Source organism: Cervus elaphus, chromosome 1 (genome assembly GCF_910594005.1).
Source record: "Cervus elaphus chromosome 1, mCerEla1.1, whole genome shotgun sequence".
Classification (NCBI taxonomy): domain Eukaryota; kingdom Metazoa; phylum Chordata; class Mammalia; order Artiodactyla; family Cervidae; genus Cervus; species Cervus elaphus.
Genome location: NC_057815.1, coordinates 43,359,399 through 43,384,977, shown reverse-complemented (window position 1 = coordinate 43,384,977; position 25,579 = coordinate 43,359,399). Strand labels below are relative to the sequence as shown.

General features: G+C 45.7%; 1 protein-coding gene and 1 pseudogene across 3 annotated transcripts; both read right to left on the bottom strand.

The window, feature by feature from the left end:
* Positions 1-11,506: 11,506 nt before the first annotated feature.
* On the bottom strand, positions 11,507-12,391 carry LOC122693285 (annotated as a pseudogene).
* A 141-nt stretch (positions 12,392-12,532) lies between these two features.
* On the bottom strand, positions 12,533-22,264 carry LOC122693261 (histone H4 transcription factor). 3 transcript variants are annotated; one of them, XM_043900814.1, is made up of 10 exons: positions 22,087-22,264; positions 17,578-17,762; positions 16,280-16,509; positions 15,911-16,022; positions 15,579-15,731; positions 14,980-15,057; positions 14,777-14,897; positions 14,553-14,691; positions 14,336-14,460; positions 12,533-13,510 (listed from the first exon to the last, which is right to left on the bottom strand). In XM_043900814.1, exons 1-10 carry the CDS (start codon positions 22,140-22,142, stop codon positions 13,093-13,095), a joined length of 1,617 nt encoding a protein of 538 aa, XP_043756749.1. In that variant the 5' UTR covers positions 22,143-22,264; the 3' UTR covers positions 12,533-13,092. The 3 variants fall into 3 exon arrangements, with proteins under 3 accessions (XP_043756749.1, XP_043756741.1, XP_043756757.1); XM_043900806.1 differs by lacking the exon at positions 22,087-22,264 and adding an exon at positions 21,050-21,194; XM_043900822.1 differs by lacking the exon at positions 22,087-22,264 and adding an exon at positions 20,623-21,032.
* Positions 22,265-25,579: the final 3,315 nt, after the last annotated feature.

The window sequence follows — 25,579 nt, the reverse complement described above, 5'->3', positions numbered from 1 at the left end:
TCAAACCTCTCCTCCGCGGGTTCCCCACCCTCCTCCAGCCTCTCTGCAGCCTGCAGACATCTCCAGGCCCCGCCCTGTGACTTAGAGTTGCAAACACATTTCAGGTCCAGCCCTCTCTACCTTCCTCTGATCCCATGCCCCACATCACCACTGTTCCTCAGGACCCTCTATTCTCCCAGGTAACCTCCAGTCCTCTACTATAGGCTCCCCCCTCCAATAGTTGCATTATCTCATTTAATTCTCACCCTACTAGGCAGGTGTTACAACAACTCTTTACAGATGAAGAAGCTGAGGCATAAGTTTCTGAGGTTTCTGAGGTGAAGCCATGTGCCAAGAAGCCATGTGCCAAATCTAATTGGTAGCAGAATAGGGCTTAAACCCTAAAGCCCTCACTTCTACCCACTCTGCTATGAAGCCCCTGGAAACCCTGTTCCAGGACTGTCTCCCTCCACTCTCTGGACGGGCTGTTCATAACCTCCACAGCTTAAGGACATTCTCCTCCATATGACTTGACAATTTTCAGGAAAACTTCTTCCCCTTCCTTAGGAATGCTCTGTCCCCATTCCTCAGGATAGACTTCCCTATCCTCAGAGATCAACATTCCCAAATCTTCTACCAGCTTTCCACCCTGTGTGATTCACATCCCCGGCCCCAGAGCAGTGGTCCCCAGCTTTGGTTGAGACACAGCATCACTTGGGGATTTTCAAAAGATGCTTAGATAACACTCTAAAGCAGTTCATGCTGATCTCTAAGGTTGGATCCAGGCATTAGTATTTTTAAATGCTCTCCAACTGATCCCACTGAGCTGGCCAAGTTGAGAGCCACTACCCTAGATGAAGCTGCCAATTCCCTGGGTTAGAACACCTGTCATTAAAACAAACAAAGATGGGCTTCTTTTTTTAGGCTTTTATCTTCGGAATACAGTGTCTGGATTTTCCAAAGGTATTGGCATATCCCAATGATCTCTGTCAAGTTTTAGGGTGTGATAACTTAGGAATTAATATGATTTGAACTTGATAAGCTTTTAGAGAACTAGACATCCCATCCCCTGACCCTAAACAGGATCCTACAGTGAACTGCTTGAGGAAATTGGATCTTAAAGATTACAGGTGGCAAACTTTGAAGTGCACTCCATTGAAGATCAAAGAGGCCCAACTAAAACAGCTGTGGCATCACAGCTGTGGATTGAGCAGAACTTTTTGTAAGGGCTGCCTTGAAGATGACAACTTTGGAGGAACTATGGTGACTGACAGTGGAAAGAATCAGGACATGTGAAAATCCTTAAAAAATTATTGACTTAAATAACTTTGCCTATGTTATGAATAAAAAGAAACCTTTGTGCAGAAAAAAAGAAAAAAAGAAGAAGAACACCTGTCATGTGCCTACTAAACGCCTGTCTCTTCCCTGGGATGTTCTCTAGGACACAGGACACCCTCTCCCATTTTGTGAACACTTCTTTCATGTCCTGAATTTGGAGTTGGAAGATATGCATTCTACCCGTGGTGCTTTCACTAATTCTGTACTGAAGCAAATTTCTCCACCTCTCTGAGCATCATTCAAGTTGTGGGGATGATAAAAATCCAGCATGTCTACCTCAGAAGGTTCTTATGAGATTCAAGTGTTCAAGTGCCTAGATTGGTGATTTTTCATTCTCAAAAACAGATCATATATCCTTACTCTCTAAGTCTTACTTTCTAAGTCAGACTTATCATGGTTCAAGGTCATTTCATTTTCCCCAGAAGAATCTCTCATTTCCTTGGCAAAGGAGAGGAAACTACATTTGTTGAACATCTTCTATGTGCTCGGCTCTCATCTTAGGGATATGAGCTCTAAAGACGGAGCTAGGTCTCTTTCTCCCCTCAATTCCCAGAACTTGTACACAGAAAACCCACTCTATAGCTATCTGTTGATTAAACAGTCTAACCAGTCCTCACAAATTTAGAGGCCAGTATTTGTTACTATGATTGTTTTATTTGGCTCCACCGGGTTTTAGCTCTGACCGGTAGGATCTTCAGTCTTCATTGTGGCATGCAGGGCATTTAGTTGCTGCCTGCAGGATGTATGGTTCTTTGTTGTTGTTGTTGTTGTTTTAGTTGCAGCACGCAAACTCTTAGTTGTGGCATGTGGGATCTAGCTCCCTGACCAGGGATTGAACCTGGGCCCCATGCACTGGAAACGTGGAGTCTTAGCCACTGGACCACTAAGGCCAGTTATTATCTTCTCATGTTTCAGATAAGGAAACTGAAGCTAAGAAATGTTAAGTACTAGTGTGAGGTCATACAACTCATGTGGTGGATCCAGGGATCCAAATCCAAGACTACACATTCTAAACCATGACTTGATCTACAATGTCAAGCTTCCTCAGTCCCTGGTAGTGTCACCTTCCCATTTTATGAAGCAGATACATCTCTACTCTCCTAAATAGGCTTTTTCCCCTTCTAGGATACAAAAGTTTTCCACCCTTCTAGAGGTCCACTAGGGTAGACCCTTCCCATTCTGGAAGATACCTCCAATTTCCTCCGTATACCTTCCCAGACAAGAGTTTGATTCCATAGTATGCATACCTCTAACTCCTGGAAGAGGGCTTGTAACTCGAGAATGGTGGTTCTCAAGCTTAGCACATGTGAGTATCCCCTGGAGGGGTCCGTAAAACACAGATCATGGTCTCCGACCCTCCCAGAGTTTCTGATTCAACATCTGGGGTGGGGGCAGAGAATCTGCATATCTAATAAGTCCCCAGGTGATGCTGATGTTGCTAGTCTGGGAGTACACTTTGATTTCTCAACCCCCAAATAAACTTTCAATCTCCTACCCTGGGCTTTTCCTCAATGCCTCAATGAACCCTCCCTCCTTTCCTCAAATAGACCTCCTCCGTTCCCTGTCATTGATCCTCTTCTGTTTCTAGGATCCTCCCCAATTCCCATTCCAGAACTTCCCCTCCCATCACCACCAAAGACAGCCTCCATCCAGGACAGGTTCCCTAGACCCAGATAGGTAAGTGTTGATGGTAACTGGCTTATGAGGAACAAGGCAGAAGCAGAAAATTCCTATCTCAGCTTAGTGCCAGGAAGTAATCAAGCAGACACAGGGTGCTCTGGGCAGGGATTTGTGAGAGAAGCAGTTGATAAGGAGATTTATGGACCAATTCAGAAAAGAGAAGGGTATCAGGATCCTGTGGGAGCTGGGCAGAAATTGGACTGAGGACTTTGGAACTGACTCAGTTTTGCTTCCACCACCCCAGGTTTCTTGTCCACCAGGACAGTCTCTTATCTTTGGATAATTATCAAGTGTATTTGTCAATGGAAGGACCCTCTGCTGTCTACTTGGGGAAATGGGAGAGAGTGGTGGATGAAGAGGGAGGTGTTGGAGGCAGGTAGTAAAGATGGGTCTAGGCACCTGAGTCCAGGCAGTGGAGTGGTATCTACAAGGAGTCCCTGATGTTACCTTAAAAAAAAAAACAAAACAAAACACCTTTATTGTTAGGACTTCCCTGGTGGTGCAGTAGACAAGAATCTGCCTGCCAATGCAGGGGATATGGGTTCAATCCCTGGTCCATGAAGAGTCCACACACCACAGAACAACTAAGCTCATGCAGCACAACTACTGAGCCCAAGAGCCAAAACTATCAAGCCTGAGTGCTGCAGCTCCTGAAGCCCGCATGCTCCGGGGCGCGCAGCCGCAGCTACCCAGCCTATGCTCGCTCGCCCCAGCACCTCAGAGCCCACACGGCACCGGCACCGCTGTGAGCCTGAGCGCGCAGCTCCTGAAGCCCGCCTGCCTACAGTCTATGCTCTGCGACAAGACGAGCCACTGCCATGAGAAGCCCACACACAGCAACAAAGACCCAGTGCAGCCAAGCGAAGTCAACTTTTAAAACTTTGTTTAAAAATATAAGGACATAACATATATAACAAAATCAAGCAATATTGAAGTATATTTTTTAAGTGTGATATTTCTCTCTCCATCTCTTACCTGTGATGTACTGCCATTTCCTCTTGATAAGAAGAAAATGAGGGGTTCTTCAAAGGTGCAGAATGCCAAGGTTCTCTGCCCGAGTCATTGTCTCTCTTTCCTTGAGAACCCACACACCGCTGCCTCCCAGTCTCAGCTTGCCATCTTTCTTTTCCTAGAACCTGAACTCCCACCACACCCCTTTGTACTCTTTGCATGGAACCAGCCTGAGACCAGGTGTCTGCCCAGATTTTCTCTGGGACCTGTTCTCCTGTTCCTAACACGGATTACTCACTGGAGGGTGAGAAGAAAGGCCACAGCTAGTAGGTGTTCAAAATGCTTTATTTCCATTGGTCTCCGCTACTCCAATGACCTCTGTCTCCACTCAGCAGCCTACTTCCTTGTGGACATACTCCGGATTCTTAATAGCTCCCTTTAAAAAGTCCCTTTTCACACACACAACCCAATCAAAAAATGGGAAGAAGACCAAATAGACATTTCTCCAAGGAAGAAATACAGAAGGCTGATAGGCACAAGAAAGATGCTCAACATTGCTTATTATTAGAGAAATATAAATCAAAACTATTGATACTATGAGGTACCGCCTCATGCCAGTCAAAATGGCCATGATTTTAAAAGTCTACAAATAACAAATGCTGGAGAGGGTGTGGAGAAAATGGAACCCTCCTCAAGTGTTGGTGGGAATGTAAATTGGTACAGCCACTATGGAAAATAGTATGGAGGTTCCTTAAAAAACTAAAAATAGAGCTACCACACCATCCTGCAATCCTACTCCTGGGCATATATCTGGAGAAAACTATAATTCAAAAAGGTATTTGTACCCCAATGTTCATAGCAGCACTATTCACAGTAGTCAAGACATGGAAACACCCTAAATGTCCATTGACAGATGAGTGGATGAAGATATGGTATCTACATACAATGTAATGCTACTTAGTCATTCAAAAAAAAAAAAAAAGCCATTTGCAGCAACATGGATGGACTTAGAGATTATCATACTAAGTGATGTGAGTCAGAAAGAGAAAGACAAATTCCATATGATATCACTTATCAGTTCAGTTCAGTTCAGTTCAGTTGCTCAGTTGTGTCTGACTCTTTGAGACCCCATGAATCGCAGCACACCAGGCCTCCCTGTCCATCACCAACTCCCAGAGTTTACTCAAACTCATGCCCATCGAGTCGGTGATGCCATCCAGCCATCTCATCCTCTGTCGTCCCCTTCTCCTCCTGCCCCCAATCCCTCCCAGCATCAGGGTCTTTTCCAATGAGTCAACTCTTCGCATGAGGTGGCCAAAGTATTGGAGCTTCAGCTTCAGCATCAGTCCTTCCAATGAACACCCAGGACTTATCTCCTTCAGGATGGACTGGTTGGATCTCCTTGCAGTCCAAGGGACTCTCGAGAGTCTTCTCCAACACCAAGTTCTAAAGCATCAATTTTTCAGTGCTCAGCTTTCTTCACAGTCCAACTCTCACATCCATACATGACCACTGGAAAAACCATAGCCTTGACCAGATGGACCTTTGTTGGCAAAGTAATGTCTCTGCTTTTTAATATGCTGTCTAGGTTGGTCATAACTTTCCTTCCAAGGAGTAAGCGTCTTTTAATTTCATGGCTGCAGTCACCATCTGCAGTGATTTTGGAGCCCAAAAAAATAAAGTCTGACACTGTTTCCACTGTCTCCTCATCTGGTCCGAGTGCAGTGGTGTTTACAATTAATTGATATCACTTATATGTGGACACAAATATATGTGGACACATATATGACACAAATGAACTTATCCACAAAACAGAAACAGACTCAAAGAAATACAGAACAGACTTGTGGTTGCCAAAGGAAAGGGAGGTTGAGGGAGGGATAGAGTGGGATAGGGTGGGAATGTGGGATTAGCAGGTGAAAACTATTATATATAAAATGGGTGAACAATAAGGTCCTACTGTATAACACAGGAAACTATTAAAATATTCAATAGCTTGTGATAAACCATAATGGAAAAGAATCTGAAAAAGAATGTATATATATACATACGTATATATATGTACATATGTGTATACCTGAATCACTTTGCTATACAGCAGAAATTAACACAACATTGTAAGCTAACTGTACCTCAGTTTTCTAAAAAAACCCTTAAAAATGTCCCTTTGTTCTGACCACCTTTCCCTCCTGCCCTCTAATTTTCAGAGGTTCACTTTATTTGACTCTAACTAGTCTCCGAGGGTCTCCATGTCCAGTTTTGACGTCACGATGCATCTCTGGCTGCTCTAACTACCTTGCTCCTTGACCCTAGACAATTCACGTCCAGGCTGGCAGATCATGGTTGAGGATCAATCCAGATCAATTTCTTCTTCTTTTGCTCCAGGAGTGATGATATCTTCTTCAAAAAGGTGTCTGGTTGTGTTGAACTTGCCTCTGCCTGTTTTTGGATTTCAGCTTTGCTGACTTGTCAGGTGATCTATCCCACTCCTATATCTATTAATGGTATTTCTAAAACTTGACAATTCTTATAAAGAACATTAATCCAACAGGTTATCCCTCAGTCACATTAATCCCCACTCTATCAAGAAAACAGAGACCTCCAGGCATGAAATGCCCCTCGCACCTTATACCTCCTACAAACTAAACCCATGTCCTCTCTCATTCTGCCTTCCCACTACTTTAAAGAAGGGGTGTCTCCAGTCCTTTCCAAGCTCCCTCTCTCCACTTGTCCTCCATACTCCTTTCCCAGTCAAGAAATTCAGCTATTTAGCATTCTAAGATAAGTGTTCACAACCCCGTGAACCCTCCCTCTCAGGCTCAAGCTCCTCTGCCGCTGTACATGAAATGAGTATGCTCCTCATTCTCCAAATGCACCATAGCATTCCTGATCTTGCCCACATTAATTCATTCACTGAAAGTTTCCATCCACTACATCATAATCTGACAGAAATGACTTTGTTCCCCATGACTATTCCTCCTTCTTCTCATTATGGAGGAATATTTCTCTTTTCTACTGGCTCACTTTTTCCGTGGTCTTGTCTGAGGTTACGGATTTGCTCCAAAGAAGAGAAAAGAAAGAGAGCTTCTACCTTCCTGGACCACCTGCCCTCTCTTCCTACCTTCACCCCTTTGTGAAGAGTAAGACAGGTGTCTCCTTAATCTTCAGGCACCACGATCTGACTCTAGATGAAATTCTAATCAAATTAGTATTGGCAGCCTCCTCCCTCGAGGGATCTGCTCTCACCCACCCCCAGCCTCTAATATCGTTCCACAGGCATCTGACTACTTAGACTCAATACTCTCTCTCCAGTTCAGTGCGTTCTAACCCAGGCACACAGAGCCCTGGATCCCCTCTTCCTGGAGAGCTAGAATCATACAGTATCAGGTCAAAATGTCTTCTGCTGCCCCCATGGTCCAGACGGAGCAATGGGATTTGGTGTGGGTGTGATCCATACGACTGGTAGGCAAGGCCCTTTTCCCGGGGTGCTGTCCTGGTCCTGAAGACTCTGCTCAGCTGAGGAATGAATGGCATCAGTAAATGCTGGAGTAACCACTCAAGGGGCAGCCCATGCCATTGCTTAGAACACCAGCAAAACATGGGCACCAAAAAAATGAAAAAGAAAAATTGATGGCAGAATTTGATAGGTTATAAATATATGTTTGTGAAAGCATAGTCATACTGTTCTTCCTTATATTTGCTTCCTGGTTTAATATTTTCATTCTGAATTATACACAAGAATGGGGCATCATGGGGCGCCACACTGTTATCAGGGCTCAGAGGTTTTAGTCTTCATCTGGTCTTTTTTTAAATAATTTTAAAAAATTAATTATTTATTTATTTGGCTGTGCCAGGTCTTACTTGTGGCACTTGGGATCTTTGATTGCAGCATACGGGATTTTTAGTTGCAGCATCTGAGCATTTAGTTGAGGCATGTGGGATCTAGTACCCTAACCAGGAATGGAACTCAACTCCCCTGCATTGGGAACACAGAGTCTTAGCCAGTCCCCGTCTTCATCTGGTCTTGATTAGGAGAAAGGTCTCTAACTGACTTGCCTTTGGGGGTTTGCCTTTGGCCCTGTTAACCTGCCACTTTGAGACAGTTGTCAGTTGAGTCTAACAAGTCAAAATTTAATAAGGATAAACATGAGGGCCTGCTGTTAGGCCCAATGTCACCACTGCAGACATCCAAGGTGAAAAAGCATGGTTTGGGCAATAACAACAGATGTAAAGGCTTAGAAATTTCAGAGGGCAGTGGCTTCATAATAAACTGAGAACATGGTATAACTACCAAAACCATAGGCACCGAGGACGTGGGGATGGAATGGGGACTCCAAACCACACAACACAAGGAAGTTTAGAAGAAACTGAGGGTACTTAGCCCAAAGAACTTCTGTTGCTTAAACTATTTGAAGGCCTAAGGGGGGAACTAGAACTATACTTGTTTAGTGGAGGGACAGGGTGTGGGGTAACCGAATTAACACAGGATCCTAGAGGAGTGAGCCTGGAGATGCAGTAGTTTTGCTTATGGAGTCTTCACTCGCTTTTCCTCTCTCCTTTATGTTGCCATTTTAAAAAATTACCTTTTCAATGCCTTCTTTATAAAGTCATTTATTTTTTATTGAACTATAATCAATGTGCAGTATATGTTAGAGCTATATAATATAGTAATTCACAATTTTAAAAGTTATACTCCATTTATAGTTATTATAAAATATTGGCTATATTCCCTGTGTTGTACAGTATATCTTTGTAGCTTATTTTTCCTTGGCTATGCCACTTGTGGGAACTTAGTTCCCTGGTCAGGGATTGAACCCAGGCCCTCAGCAGTGGAAGCACAGAATCCTAACCACAGGACCACCAGAGAATTTCCACTCATGGCTTATTTCATATATTATAGTTTGTATTTCTTAAAATATTTGTATTTGTTTTTGGCTGTGTCCAGTCTTAATTGAGGCAGATGGGATCTTCCTTGCAGCATGCATGATCTTTCATTGTAGCTGGCAGGCTCTGTAGTTGCCACATGCGGACTTAGTTTCTCTGTAGCATATGAGATCCTAGTTCTCAGACCAGGGATCAAATCCACATCCCCTCCATTGGAAGGCAGATTCTTAACCACTGGACCTCCAGGGAAGTCTCTTCTTAATCCCCTACTCCTATCTTGTCCCTTCCCACTTTCCTCTCCTGACTAGTAATCACTCATTTATTCTCTGTATCTGTGAACCTGCTTCTTTTCATTAGCTTGTTACTTTTTTAAGATTCTACAAATAAGTGATATCATATAGTATTTATCTGATTTACTTCACTTGGTACAATATCCTTCAAGTCTATCCATATTGTTGCAAATGGCAAAATTTCATTCTTTTTTATGACTGAGTAGTATTCCTGTATATATATATGTATATATTTACATACATGCTACATCATCTTTATTCATTCATCTATTGATGGACATTTAGGTTGTTTCCATATATTGGCAATGGGAAATAGTGCTGCTACGAACATTAGGGTGCATGTATTTTTTTTGAATTCGTGTTTTTGTTTTTTTTCCGGATACACACTCAGGTAGAAATGCTGGATGGTATGGTGGGTCTACTTTTAGTTTTTTGAGAAACCTCCATACTGCTTTCCACAGTGGCTGCACTGATTTACATTCCCACCAACAGTGAACTGTTTCTCCACATCCTCACCAACATGTTATTTGTGTTCTTTTTTGATTATAGCCTTTCTGATAGGTGTGAGATGATATCTCATTGTGGTTTTGATTTGTATTTCTCTGATGATTAGCAATGTTGAGCATCTTATCATATGCCTATTGGCTATTGTTTTGCTGAAAGTTTTAAGTTTCATTTCAGGTTCGAAGGATTCCTTAACAAAAGAAACCACTCATTATACACAAATAAACAATTTTAATATTTAACAGAGAAGTATCTAACTTACTTTCAACATACAATCATTAAAAGAAAAGAGAAATAGAAACAGTAGAGGGGAGTAACAGCACATACATCACTGAACTGGACTGACTAACATCCAGATTCAAACAGCACTGGGATGCCCTATGTAACAGCAATCTGGAGTCCCAACGGAGAAAAGGTCCCAGGTAGTGCATCCACTCACGGGCAAGACTTCAAATTGCAGTTTTGAGGACTCCCTGTTGTAATCCCAAGCTTCAAACTGGCATCATCATGTTTACAAGCAAAAATGCAGCTCTAGTTTTTTGACCTTTCTACAAAGCTATTTATCTTGTGAATGATGAAATTTTTTAGGTCCTGAGGAATTGGCTAGATTCTCAGGACTCAATTTCAAGACTCAATCTCTATCTTATCTATCGTGTCATGACCTTACTGGTACCAATTAGTACATTCACAAGCAGGCATGTAGTCAAGGCAGTGTCAAGGCAGGTCATAAGCAAGGTCAGAGGCCTGCTCTGCTTTCTTGTCTTTGAAACCTGAACAAGACTTCCTCCATTTTAATTTCCCTAACAGTTATCTGCATGTCCTCTTTGGAAAAATATCTATTCAGTTCTGCCCAATTTCTAATTTTTTCCTTTTGATGTTGAGTTGCAGGAGTTGCTTTATATATTTTGGATACTCTTTGAGTATCATTTGCAAATATTTTCTCTCCCTCTGTAGGTTGTCTTTTTATTTTGTTTACAGTTTCCTTTTCTACGCAGAAGCTTTTAAAAATTGGGTCCCCTTTGTTTATTTTTGTTCCCCATACTTTAGGAGACAGATCCAAAAATACGTTGCTATAATTGATGTCAGAGTGTTCTGTTTTCCTGTAGGAGTTTTATAGTTTCTGGTCTTACATTTAGGTCTTTAACCCATTTTGAGTTTATTTTTGTATATGGTGAACACATTGGTGTTTCTTGAAGTGGCTCTTGCAAAGGCAAAGGAACAGCTACACTGACTTGACCTTAAAGCCCTCAGGATGTCTCCCTGAATTCCTGCAGCAACCCCTTAACTTGTCGGCCTGCTCTCTCATTCCCCATCATGGCCAGAATCACCATTCTAAATCTTGATGCAGTCCTTCTGGGTGGCTTTGCATTCTTTCCCAGTCTTCTCTCTCTATAACCTATGGCCTTCAGTGCTTAAGACCACAAAGTCCCTCTTTAAATTCCAGACCTAGTATCTTCTGCCTGGAATAACCTGCCACCCCTTTGTAGATGGTAGCTCTATTCGTTTTCTTTGCCGAAGCCCTTCCTGAGCCCTTGCCCAAGTAATATTGTCAGCTCCTTCTTTGAGTCTCCTCAGTGAACCCTGACCGGCCACTCATTTAGGTCTTTCCTCACCTCTGGACTCCAAGTCACTCCAGGGCAGGTCCTGCCTGCGTTTATCCATCTTTGTATCCTTAGCACCCGTCACAGTGCCTGAACTATAGGAGGAACTCAGTAAATGGCTGATGGAATTAACTGACTTTTCTTTCTGAATTCTTTCACCAACAGGCACACAAAAAAGTAGGTTTTTGTAGTAAGAATTACATTTAATTTTTGAAGGGAGGGGGGATAGCTTCCTGCCCATCTAAGACCCCTGAGAGTATTTCCTTGATCTCTTTTTTATTTTTTACTCAAAAATGGTTCATTTTTTATTTAGCTTTCTGACTCTGTGCTTGTGCTTTCAATACTTTCACAACGATCTTCTGCTCTTCAATGAGGAAAGCGTGCTTGATCCTGTCCCGGACACATTCAGCACACATGGAACCACCACAGGCCTGGCTGACGTGTTTCTTCGTTTTAGACAACCTCATGAGAACTTTAGTCTCACAGCACGAACGCCTCTAAGTCGGCCTGGGCACACACCACATACGGATTCTGGTGCTTTCCCAACCTTCTTGGTACAAACATAAACAATTCTATTACCAGGGGTTCGGGACAGCTTGGTTTTGTTAGAGGTTGTATTGTAGGACAGCCTATGACGGTACGTCAGATGCTGCACCATCCTGAATGCCTCTAGATGCCGTACCCAGAAGAGCTCCTTGATCTCTTGAGAGTGGCAGAGACTCTAAGAGGGATACAGAGTGCTAAGATCTGACTAGACAGGCCTAAAAAAACGGTTCCTATTTTGAAGGCTTCCAACCCCTTTCAGAATCTACTGAAGAAACAGACCCTTTTCTTCAGGAAAACACACCTTCAGGCACATACCTTTCTAACTTGGTTCTGGGACTCCAAGTACCTGTTCTTCCCTAGGGCCTTTCACATCCACTCCCACCCCACCCCCAGAGCTGCCTCTGTAGAACCCCTACCCCAGAAGCACTGGGCTCTAACCAGCACTGAGTATGGTCGTGGTCAGGTGCTCCGTCTCCCTGGTGAGCTCCACTCGTCCATTCCAGAGTGTTCTACTGCCCACTGCTGGCCTATGCCTGGGACCTCTATGGAGGTGGTAGATGTTCCGAGAGGAAATGGAGAAGTTTCCCACCCACCAAAGGTGGGGTGAGGGGGAGGGAGGCAGGGAACAAGAGGACAGTTAAGAACAAAACAAACCCCAGTCACTAAAAGGTAAACAAGCCTAATTATTCTGCTCCACTTCTGGGCAGCAGTATCTCATTACCTAGTTAATACCACCAAACATAAGGAAGAAGAAATGAGTAACAGCCCACATGTTTCTTTTATTACCAAAAACAACTGTTATGCACAAACTCAGTGCCTCCAATCCCATCCCTGAGGATAACCATGAAAGTCCTTGGGGCTATAAGAGGAACCATTCAGAGGGAAATGCCTTGGCTGGTTTTGAGGAAAGGGCCCTTGGAGGGATCAGTTACTTGGCATCCCAGGGCCCAAGGACCCCTACAGATAGGAATGGATGTGAGTTGACCATGGATTTTCATCCCTGTTTTAGCATGTCTAGGGGATTAGGGTTTTAAGCCTGACACTAGCCCCCTCTACAGGAACACACACACAACCAGGGCGCCCCCCCCCCCCCCCCCAAAGAATCAAAACTCTTCAGGATCACCAAAGAATGTGGACTGGCAGAAAAAGGATGTCCCTCAGCCTGCCAAGTGACGCAAGCCAGCTCCAGAGTGGACCATGCTGCTCTCAGCATCACTCCTAAAGGCATCCACTGACAAGGGCTGCCCACTAGGGGCGCTGCCACCAGCCCGGCTCAGACTCCAGGGCCTGGAGGTAGCAAGGGTCGGGGCCTGCAGCCTTCACACCATCCGGACTTCTGGTTCCTCAGCAGCTCCCTGAAGCTCTCCTATAACGCCCCCCACAGGGGGCTCAGAGGCGGGTGGGGGCTCTCCCGGGGCTTCGAACAGCACGTAATAGACGACCTCCCGCTCGCCCTGGGCATTGGTCTGGTTCACCACGTGGATGATAGGGCTGGACGTGTCCTGAGAGGCCGGGAGGGCTGTGCCCTCACTGCCCCCACCTTCCTCTTCGGCTTCCTCCTGGGGTCCTGGCTCTCCAGGCACTGTTTCCAGAATGATGTCCTGCAGGCTGCTCTCATTCAGAGATGCTCCCAGGCCCGATCCCTCTTGTGGCTGCCGCAGCAGTTGCTGGGTCAGCTCTACACTCTCATAGCGAACCAGCTGCAGCCGCATGTAGCCATCCTCATGCTCCTTGTACCTGGTGGAGGAGCATGGAGGGTATAGCAAGCAGGGGCGGAGGGCACGGCGTGGACGGGGAGCAGACAGTCTGGAGACTGGCGAGGTAAGGGACAACAGGAGGGAAGGAAGAAGCCCTGGGATTCTAAGTGATGGGTGTTAAAGACAAAAAAAAAAGTCTTTATTGTATAATATTTAGAAGAAAAGGCAAGAAGGCTCATTACTCAGAAAGGAAAGGGAGGGACTTCTCTGGTGGTCCAGTGGTTAAAAACATACCTTCCAATGCAGGGGATGGGGCTTCAATCCCTGGTGGGGGAACCAAGATCCCATATGCCACAGGGCAACTAAGCCCATGTGCCTCAACTAGAGAACTCATACGTCGCAATTAGACAGAAGCCTGCACTTCTCTCTAGAAGCCTTCACAGTAGGGCTGCAATGAAGATCATGTGTGCTGCAACTAAGACCCGATGCAGTCAAAAAATAAATATTTTTTTTAAAAAATAGGAAAGGGAGCGGAGGGAAGAGAGAGGAACTGTCTGTGTTGGACAGCAGGGCTGTCAAAGGGTTTATGAGAAGGCCATGAAGCTACTGATTAGGACCCTTGGGTTCACACTCTGGGCTCTGGTTCTGGTTGCAGGGCTTTTGGGATCATTTATTAGGTTTGGTATTGTTCCCTGGATTCAAAAATTAGATAAATACTCTTTGTCCCACCAATATTTTGGAGGTTGCTTGAGCCTAAATGGAGAGAGTGGACATCAGAGCACCATCAAATTCAAGGTTTTTAAATTGCTGAAAAGTATGAAGAAAAACTGCAGAAATCTTGGTGGGGGGAGGTTGGAAGACATACCGAAAGCGGGGGTGCCCTGAGGGCCACTTGAACTGGTGCTTCTTGCGAAGGTGCACAGTGAGGTTGTTGCCCCTTGTGAAGCATTTGTCACACACGTGGCATCTGTACCTTGGCTCAGAGTCTCCCTGGTGGGGAGGGGAGAGTGAGGCCAGCTTCCCCCCTCCCCAGGCACCCCCCACACTTCTGCCGGCCCCTCCCTACCATCAGCCCCACTCACTTCATGCACTTTTCGGTAATGCGACTTGATAGAGTAAAGCGACCGGGCACTGAAGGTGCAGTTCTCAAAATCGCAGCTGTAGGCTGGCTCCTTGCTATGGGTATCTAGGTGCTTCCGGAGGTCGATCAGATTCTTGCAGCTGCCAAGAAAGGTCAGGAGGGATCAGAAAGCATGGGGGATCCTGGAACCCAAGTTTTGTGATTTCCCATCCTGTTTCCTCTTACCTGTAGTCGCAACAGTCACATTTAAAGGGACGGGCCTCGCTGTGGCGAAAGCGCATGTGGTTTCGGAGGGAGGATGGCAGTGGGCAGGTCATGTCACACAGAGGGCACTTGTAGTGGTTCACTGAGGAGCAGAGAGGCTGTGACTGGGAAGCTGGCGGAAGCCTGGAGGGCAGGCCAGGAGGAGGGGACGGCCGGCTACTCACCATGGTTACGCATGTGGTCCCGCAAAAGCCGCTCTGTGGCAAATCTCTTGGAACAGTGAGAGCACTGGAAGTGCTGCTCTGCAGTGGGTCAGGCAGAAGACAGGTGGGGCACGGGGGTGGCAGAGAGGAGGAGAGCATGCTGGGAGAGGGGAGCCCCCCCAGGCAGAGGGAAACCACCTAAGAAGAGGGGAGCTTGGGGAACTATGGGTGGACCTAGTATCATGGAAAGAGCATGGGACTTGGAGTGGAGAACCTGAATTAGAATTCTGACTTGCCCACTTATTAGCAGCGTGATCTCAGGTAAGTGATTTAACCTGAGCCTCAGTTTTCTCATCTGCAAAAACGGGGGATAAGCAGCGTACCTTATAGGGCTGCTGCGAGGATTCACTGAGATAAGAGCTGTGGCACACAGTAAGCATGGAGTGAACAACGTCTAACGAGTCCCCATCAGCAGAGACTGTGCCGGTGACTGAGCCCTCAAGATAGATATGGCTAAGCTGCAGATACCTTCAGGGGCCCCTTCTCCTGAGAATGTGCCCCCAGCCACCACCCCTAGTAGGACAGCCTGCACCTATGCCCCTTCTTTTTCAATCGCTTACGATCCAACGAGGACTGGCGACGGATATGATCTAAGAACTTGGTGTTGTTGGCGAACATGCCCCCACAGGTGGGACAGGCCACCACCTTCTCCTGGGTATGGCTGCGGAGGTGCTCTCGAAGCTTAAAGCGGTCCTTGAAGGTGCAGGTACAGCCTGGGAAGGAAGGCCTGGTCAGGTCCAGCCACAAACCCCCAGAATAGGGTCTGGTACCCCCAAGTCTCTTCAGTCAGCAGCCAACCCTGCCCTGCAGGACTGGTCCTACCCCTAGCTGCCCTGGTCCCGTAGCAATCCCAAAGTTTCTTTAGAAGCCAGAAATTAAGGAGTGGCCCTACCTTTCCAGCCACAGAGCACCACATTGTTGTCCTTGCCAACTACTTGGTATTCACAACACAGGCTGTGCGCTTCCACGTGCCGGTAGAACCACTCGGGATTGTCAAAGGAGTTCTGTGCCACAAGCAACTTAGGGTAAGGACTGAGGATGGGTGGAGGGACTCCTACTCCCAGGTGTCCTGAGGGGGGCTTCTTGGTTCTCTCCCAAATTAATTGGTGGGGATAGGAAAGTTTGAGCAAGGGGCTACCCAGAAATGAAGAAAGGCTATTAGCAGAAACTTCAAGAATATAGCATATCCCAGAAAGGATTAAGCAAGTCTTGAGTTGAGATCCCCAACCCTCTCCATCCCTACTCCTGGCTGTCTGCTGACCTCACAGTGCTCCCACAGACACAGGAAGTGGTCGGGAATGTCAGGGATGAGGTTGCGGCTCTGGAAGTCCAGGATGCAGGGGCTGAGGTCAGCCTGGCTCTGCAGGGCCTGCAGTCCCCACTGTTTCAGCTTGGTGTGGTAGCAGTGGAAATAGACATGGCGGATGAGATCAGCAGAATTGTCCGGAGAACAGAAGCCACACTCCCGCCACAAGCAGGAGAATTCTTCCTCTGCAAAAAGGAGTTTAGAAGGAAGTGACTGATAACTTCCCAAAGCACTCCTTCCACTTAGCAGCAAGGGACCAGGCTAGGGTGACCTGGTATACCAGGAGTTCATTTAGCAAATGCTAGCATTTAGTGACTACCAATTGTGTGCCAGGAACTGGGAATAGAACAACGAGTACAAAAAGAGTCCCAGTCCTTGCCCTTGCACAGCTTTCAGTCAGGAAGAAAAACACATCAAAATAATCACATGCATAAATAGAAAACTGCAACCAGGTGGAGAGGAAGCGTGGTCCAGGCAGGGAGACAGTGTGTGCACAGCCCAGTGCCACTGACTCAGACACAGCAGGTGTGGCTGGCATTTGCTACTGTGGCTTGGAGTTTCTGCTCTTCCCTGAGGAACCTGGGATGCCTCCCACTCCTTCCTGTCAAACCATAGGTTTTTCCTTTCCCCCATATTCTGCCCAAGATCAGCCTTCTCTAGGAAGGCCTATCAGCTATCCCAGTCTACTTCCTATCTCTCTAAGCACCAAATTTTCAATGCTCTACAGAGGTTTACTTGTTTTGAAAAGTAGGTACTTTTAAAAATATAGTAATCATCTAATTTCCCTTCTGTATAAATATTACTTGACTTTTGAAGCTATTAGTTATAGGTTACAGTCACTAGATTCAAACGCAATTTGAGGTGGGGAAGGAGAGCAGTCTCTATCTGTAGAGACTTCTATAGAAAAGTTTTTTTCAAACTGTGCTGTGACCCATTAGTGGGTAGTGAAATCAATTTAGGGGATTGCAAATCACAATTTCTTTTTAATTAAAGAGAATAAAATAGAACAATTCAGAAATAATTTAATCAAGGCAAGGATTGTTTTTAGTATTTCTTAACTTCTGTATACAGGGTTGTGACACAAAATGCATTTCTAACTAGTGGTCACAGTAAAAACTAAATAAATAAAAACACTGCCAGAGAGTGAAAAAAGCAGACTGTCAACAGCTTGTACAATATGATCTGTGGCAAAGAGAGGAAGATTTTCCACCATCCCTTGAGCTCTTTCCCCTTCCTGTGTCCTGCTTCCTTACCAAGCAGGTCCTCCTCTTCCTCTTCTTCCTCCCCGGAGCCCTGCAGGTGCTGCTGCAGGTGCTGAGTGACGTGCTGGCAGAACTCCTCCATGGCCGAGCACACAAAGGAACAGGACCCCCACTCACACTGCAGCCCCAGGTTCTCCTTTCGGGGAACTTTCCCAGGAGGCGGCATGGCCTTCACCCTAGAGGAGGAAGAAATCGACACCTGTAAGGATTCCACCCAAGTGCTGCTGGGGGTTAACACGGGACAGCCAGCCAGCCTAGAGCCAAGAGATATTTTTCAGTGACCCGTGAGAAATGCTGTGCTTTCTCAGTAAGGACAGAGTAGCAGTTCTTCAAACCCCTGGAAGCCGTCTGGTGTTCTTGGGAATGGAGAATACAAACTGACATTATTGAGTGTGTGCCAGGCTCTGAGCTAAGAACTTTAACAGACACTTTTTCAAGGCGCTTCAGAGCAACCCATCAAGAAGGAATTACTCCTACAGGAGGCAGAACAATGCTCAGGTTCAAAAAGACGGCTTTGAAAAATGACCCAGAGCTCAGACTCAGACGACTCTGTCCACCACCTACTTAGTTGTGTGACCTTGGCCAAGTAAGCTTAACCCTTCTATTCCTGAACACCCTTATCTTCAGAATGGGGATAACAAACCCTTCTGCTTTTAATCTGCTATACACCAAGCACCTACTAAGCACATTGTGTCATCTAATTACCAACACCATCCTATAAGGGAAGTACTGTTTTTAATTTCATTCATAGATAAGGGCATAAGGCCTGGAGAGGTTAACTGGTTTGCTCAAGATCACACACCAGTGGTAGGGTCAGGTCAGGCTGACTCCAAAGTCTACATTTTTCCTATGCACACAGATGAGCCTAGAAGCTCCTTATTTCTCACTGGATCACATTGTAAGTACTCCATCAGACTTATGAAATGCCACGCATACTCCTTTTGCCTAACCTATCTGGTGCTTTACTTTGCCACTGCCTTAATATCCTCTGAACAAAAATGTCAATTCTATTTCACATAAGAGGCAGTTGTCTGTCCAGTTTATACTGGGTGTACACAGTGTTAGGCACACTTAGGCGGGTGATAAACATTCATTGAAGAAAGCTGAATTAAAAAAAAAAGGTTCTCAACCTTTAATATGCACACAAATGCAGAGATTTCCAGCTCCTGCCCTAGAGATTCAGATTTGGGAAGGCTGGGGTTAGGCCTAGAAATCTGCCCTTTAACTCAGAAGCCCAGTTGTGATGGGGCCTCCAGAAACAGAGTCTGAGGAACAATAAAAGGATAGTTTCCTTCATTAAAACAAAACACAGAATGACAGGTGACACTGCAAACAAAAATCTCTGGGGGAAGAAAAGACACTAAGAGGCCCTGACTCTGTCCCCTGAGCATCACCTCCTTGAGGATTCTCACCAACTCTCACTGTGGTACCCAGGAAGGGAGTGGGGTATTGCTCCCTCTGGCCTTCCAGAAAGAGGTGGAAACTCTGAAAAAGAACTTTATTACACAATGAAAGGAGAAGACCCCAGAAAATACAAAATGCATAAAATCTTTCATACTTACAAGTATAAGAACCTACTATATCTAACTGGTTACCAAAGGAACCCCTCCCCCCTTTTTGTCCACACCTCATGGCATGTGGGATCTTAGTTCTCTGACCAGGGACCAAATCGGCAACCCCTGCCTTGGAAGCATGGAGTCTTAACCACTGGACAACAAGGGAAGTACCAGAAACCCCTTTTTAAAGAAGCCTTAAGGAAATGGCAACCTATTCCAGTATTCTTGCCTGGAAAATTCCACAGACAGAGGAGCCTGGTAGGTTACAGTCCACGGGGTCTCAAAGAATTGAACATGACTAAGCAAGTAAGCACAGCACATAGCAGCACAGAGGGTATAAAAACCTAGGGCTTCTCTGGTGGCTCAGGGGTACAAAATCCATCTACCAGTGCAGGAGATGCAGGTTTGATCTCCGAGTTGGGAAGATCCCCTGGAAAAGGAAATGGCAATCCACTCCAGTATTCTTGCCTGGAAAATTCCATGGACAGAGGAGCCTGGAGAGCTACAGTCCATGGGGTCGCAGAGTCAGACATGACTAAGCATGCACAGAAGCATATGCCAACCACTGTTCTAAGTGTCTTATATTTATAAAAACTCATTAGTACAACAATCCTATTGAAGTAGGCAGCCTGATTATCCCACTTTACAGATGAGGAAATGGCTCAGATAGGTTAAGTAACTTACCCAAGATCACAAAGCTAGGAAGTGATGGAGACAGAATTCAAAGCTAGGGAGCATGGCTCCATTCTCCTCCTCCATCTGCCTGTCTTACCTTTTTATGTTTGATTCCCTCCTCACCAAAGACGTCATACACAATACCCAAAGCATGCTTTATCCAGTAGCTATTTTGTAAGTTTCCTCCAATAAGCTGTGAGCTCCTAGAAAGCCTGGTCTGTGTTCTCTTCAGTTCTAACTGCAGAGTCAGCACACACCTACTATGAGCTCTTTTAATGTTCAAGTAAATTTATAACATTATTTTACTTTTGGACAAATCACCTAGCTTCTCTGAACCTGTTTCCTTAAAGGTAAAACAGGATATTAATATCACAGCAGTGGATGAGGGATTCTGACTGATAATGATTAGAAAGCTCCAAACATTTACTAGCCCTGTGATCTTAGGCAAGTTACTTAAACCCGGGTTTCCCATGTATTATTAGCACGAGAATAATCATGCCTGTTTCACTGAAATGATTTCTGGATTAAAACACATAATGGATACTAAAATGCTTAGCCTAACTCAACAAGTGTTGGCTCTTCGTATCCTTGCTTCTAAGAATTAGATGATCCAAGCACGAATGGTACAAAAAGATCAACAAAAGGAAAACCCGAAGTATTCCTAACCCTTCCTTTCATAGGGAATCATAGTAAGAAGCAACGAGCAAATACTTGAGTATAAATCGCAACGCAATGCACCGAGAATGAACCCTGAATGGTATTAAAGAAAAGAGGGACCAAGGTACGGAACCTTCTAAGGACTCACAATTTGGCTGAAGAGATGATTCTGACGTGTTTAAACAACGACCAAAACAAAGGGCCCGGTGAGGGGAGCTGGACAGGGAGAAACCGCGGCGGCAGGCGAAGCAGGAAAGGTTGCCCTTAGCGGTGGGGACCGGGCCCCTGGAGCACAGGTAGAATTCGGAGACAAGGAAGGAGGCCATTCGGTAGGGAAATCTCCCCCTCAGCCCTGCTGGCTTCCCCCTAAGGCGTGGCGACGATTGTGCTTCAGCTGCAACGAAGCCCCAGACTGGAAACCAAGTCGGGGTTGTGGGCTGGGGGCGCTGCAGGCGCCAGGCAGAACAGCGTGGCCGAGCAGCAAGAGAGCGCCTCGCCGAAGCGACCGGAAAAGTGCCTGGCTTCAGCAGCCGGCCCAAAGCACAAACCGATGCCGCCCGGCATCCCCTGCTTACCTCCCGTCAGTCAGCTCCCAGGTCTCTCCAGCTCCCCTCCCACCTCGCACCATCTCCGGGAGGGCGCTTGAGTGACGGCCAATGATAGCCAATCGTCGCTCTCGAATCCCTCTAACAGCCAATCGCCTCTGCGACTGACGGAACCCGTGCGCGACCAAAACACGGAAGGGGCGGGAGTGAGCGGCAGCTGGCCGCGCGGGAAGGTAGCGCTGTGGACGCCGCAGGTCTGCAGGCGAAGTGCAGGCGGGCATCCCTAGGGTCCGAATTTCCCCGACTGCGCAGGCTCGGAGCACGGCACCCACTGGGCATGCGCAGAGCTCAGGCTGTGAGCAGAGAGGGGTCTCCCTCCTCTTGGTCACAGGTCCAGCTGGCCGCGTGGGCGTTGAGACAGAGGAAGAGGCGGAGGAAAAGGCGGAGGAGGCTGGGTGCCCAGAACAACGAACCCCGCTCGGCCCAAACTGGGGGTCCTTCACCTTCTTAATCTTCCTGTTTTTTAAATATCAGTATTCCTTATGCCATCTTCTCTTCCTCCCACAACTCTGCCTCCTTTGTTACCAGTCTCAGTGAACGACTCCTGAAACCTGGCAGTCATGTCTGATTCCTCCCTCACACGTCACATCCATTCCATTGCCAACTCCTATAAATTATACCCCCTTAACACAGGATCTCTCAAGTTCCCCCCCTTTCTTGAGCTTCGCAGTCCCATTTCTCGACCATTAGCGACGTCCATCCCGGATGTCTACACTGACCCAACTGGTTCCCTGAGGGCACTCCTGCTTCCCTCCAAATCATTCTCGACGGAGCTCTCAAAGTGATCTTTGCAGAGAGCAAATCTGATCAAACCACCACGCTGCTTTAAACGCTCAAAGCCCCAAACCATACTGAGGCTCTCTGGACCCTTCAGCATCTGGGTCCTGCATACTTCTCTCCATCGTATCTTCAGTGCTTTTCGACCTCACTCTCTGCTCCCCAGCCCCGCATTTCTTTCAGCTTCCCCACCACACCCAGCCACCTTTCCTCTGCTGCCTTGTACTTACTGTTTCTTCTGCCTGGAACAATCTTCTGAAACTGATTGGAACTGATTCCTACTCATTCGTCTGGTCTCAAAGAAGATGCTTTTTTCCCCCTGGAAATCTTCCTGTACATCCCTTTTCTGTGTTTCCCTATTACAGCTCTATCACACTTTCCAGGTGGCGCTACTGGTAAAGAATCCTCTTGCCAATGCAGGAGAGGCAAGAGAGGAGGGTTGGATCCCTGGATGGGGAAGATCCCCTGGAGGAGGAAGTGGCAACACACTCCACTATTCTTGCCTGGAAAAATTCCCTGGACAGAGGAGCCAGGCAAGCTACAGTTCATGGGGCCACAGAGTCAGACATGACTGAGCACACATTGTATTCTATTTGCCTATTTAACTTGTCTGCATTCTGCACTGACTCACTCACTTCAGTGAGGGAGGACGGAGAGTGTGTGTGTGTGTGTGTGTGTGTGTTTCTATAACCCCATTGCTTAGCCTAGTAACTGAAACTCAGTAAGCATCCAAGACATACTTGTTTAAAAATTATGTACCTTAGTAAAGTTCATTAGGACTGATACTATATTTTCTAGCCTAAATATAAGCCTCTATAGTTTACAAAATCATAAAACCCATTAAATGCTCAATGTAAATAAAATGAACTTAAAGATGCTATAAAAAATAGCAGTCACAAGAAAATCAGAAATTTGTGCATGAAATTTTTTACCAACAGTGATTAAATTTTGTCCCTATTTTAAAATAAGGGTTTAAAAATATAATTCGAATAACAAAAATGTTTTATCAACTTTATCCATTCAAAAGCACATAGCTTTAGTGATACTTCACAAATTGCCAACCATATTTTAATTCAGAATTAAACCACCATAGATGGCTCTTAGCTTTAATTTAGCAATTCCTAAAGAAAAATTCATTCACGGAGCTGTGTAGACTCAAACAATTTTTACAGAGAAAAAATTTCAGGATATCTCTGAAATGCACACGTTTCCAAAATTTGAGACAGTGCTTTGCTGTCTAGCGTAGTTTACTTCCATCTCAATCTGCTTCTCTTGAAAACAGGCCACAATTTTGGCTGGATAATTCAAGACACATCCTGAGATTTGTTCTTTAAAAGCTGCCACAAAACCCTGAAGCATAATTCATACTCACCAAAAACTCTGGGTCTCTCTTGAAAGTAGAAAACGGATAAGCTGAATTATGTTTTGTTTCTTCTGCGTTCATTTTTTAAAAGTCTATTTTTGAAAAGTGATGAGACTCTTCTTCACTACAAAATAGGTGATTGCACTGGGCAGCTCAGCACTGGAAACTGAGTAAGTTTTCCAGTCATCAACAACTCAATCCACAGGTCCAGTAGGAACCTGAATACCTGTCCTCTCATCAAAAAAAATTTCTCGTAAAATTCTGAGTTCAGTGTGTTGGCTGTCTTGTCATGTTGGTAAACAAACTGCCCCTCTGTGAACAGCTGAGTTTCATTTCTTAGATCAGGGGAAGGAGCTTGATAAATCTCGTTGAGTTTTGATAACTAGAATTTGGCATATCTCTCATACAAATTGGGCATCCCTGGTAGCTCAGCTGGTAAAGAATCTGCCTGAAATGCAGGAAACCCTGGTTTGATTCCTGGGTCGGGAAGATCCACTGGAGAGGGATAGGCTACCCACTCAAGTATTCTGGGGCTTCCCTGATGGCTCAGCTGGTAAAGAATCCGCCTGCAATGGGGGAAACTTGGGTTTGATCCCTGGGTTGGAAAGATCCCCCGAAGAAGGGAACGGCTACACACTCCAGTATTCTGGCCTAGAAAATTCCATAGACTGTATAGTCCAATCAGTCAGTTCAGTCGCTCAGTCGTGTCCAACTCTTTGCAACCCCGTGGACTGCTGCATGCCAGGCTTCCCTGTCCATCACCAACTCCCGGAGCTTGCTCAAACAGATGTCCATCAAGTTGGTGATGCCATCCAATCATCTCATCCTCTGTCATCCCCTCTCCTCCTGCTGCCTTCAGTCTTTCCCAGCATCAGGGTCTTTTCCAATGAGTCAGTTCTTCACATCAGGTGGCCAAAGTATTGGAGTTTCAGCATCAGTCCTTCCAGTGAATATTCAGGACTGATTTCCTACAGGATTGACTGTTTGGATGTCCTTGCAGTCCAAGGGACTCTCAAGAGTCTTCTCCAACACCGCAGTTCAAAAGCATCAATTCTTCCATGCTCAGCTTTCTTTATAGTCTAACTCTCATATCCATACATGACTCCTGGAAAATCATAGCTTTGACTAGACGGACCTTTGTCAGCAAAGTAATGTCTCTGCTTTTTAATATGCTGTCTAGGTTGGTCACAGCTTTTCTTTCAAGGAGCAAGCGTCTTTTGATTTCATGGCTGCAGGCACCATCTGCAGTTATGTTGGAGCCCAAAAAAATATAGTATAGTCCATGGAGTCACAAAGAGTTGGACACGACTGAGCAGCTTTCACTTTCACTCTGTACAAATGAACCAAATATCCATATTCTGCCACCCTTTCAAAATGTTCTGTATTCTGTGGCCTGTATGGACGGGAACATGGGGGAATATTAACAACTCCAAGCTGACTCCCCAAAGTCAGGTACCCTAAAGCCTCTGTGATATAGGTTAGTCAAAATGTCAAGGCTGGAGTGACCTGGAAGATTATCTTGGCCACCCTTCACTTTATTTTTTTCTTCACCCTTCACTTTAGAGATGAGGAAGCTGAGGTCCAGAAAGGAGAAGTGGACTTCTCAAGGTCACTTGCAAGGTCTGTGGTACACCCAGGTTTTCTGTCCCTGGTTCAGTGCTCTGACACCCTGCAGCAGCTTATCTGCTTCAAGTCCTGAGTAAGGTCTGGGAGAACAGGAACCAGGATCCTCGAATTTTCTAGTACCCATAATCCCCTGAAACTTGCCCACATTTAGGAGTGAAAGACTTTTTATTATGATGAAACCCTTACGAGTATGACTTCACCCTTCCAATCTGTCTCTTCTGAGGCAACAGCTCACCCTTATTCAGTGCTGACTGTATGCCAGCCAAGTTCTAAACACTTTACTCATTTACTTCTCACCCACAACCAAAGGATAGCTACTATCATCACAGTCCCCACTCCACAGATGAGAAAACTGAGGTACTCTGAAGTTACATAATTTGTCCAAGGTCACGCAGATAATTATGTGTGGAATTGGGACTTAGATCCAGAGGCTCTACTCCAGACTCTCCTATATTCCAGGAGGAGCAGCCTGTTCAAGGAAGGGGAATGAAGATGCCCATACTAGCTGAAGGGCTTTTTTTCTTCCTGATTGAAATTACCACTACAACTTGACCTTTCAAAGACACTGTGCTCCCATCCTTTCTCCACATGTCCCTCCCTCTCTGCAAGAACTTCACAGACCCAATGTATGTGTCACCTACCCCACCTGGGTCTGTCTCTGATCCTCCCACTAGATTGACACCACAGCCTCACTACCCATTTGCCTTTCAAAGGATGATCATTTATCCAGTTTA

Excerpts from the sequence above, each read along its gene's own strand:
- LOC122693261 (XM_043900814.1), bottom strand. The coding sequence starts at position 22,142 with ATGAGTAGGAATCAGTTCCAATCAGTTTCAGAAGATTGTTCCAGGCAG. Across the intron at positions 15,732-15,910 it reads GGTGCTCTGTGGCTGGAAAG|GCTGTACCTGCACCTTCAAG; the intron begins GTAGGGCCACTC and ends CTTCCTTCCCAG. Across the intron at positions 15,058-15,578 it reads TCGCCAGTCCTCGTTGGATC|AGCAGCACTTCCAGTGCTCT; the intron begins GTAAGCGATTGA and ends GACCCACTGCAG.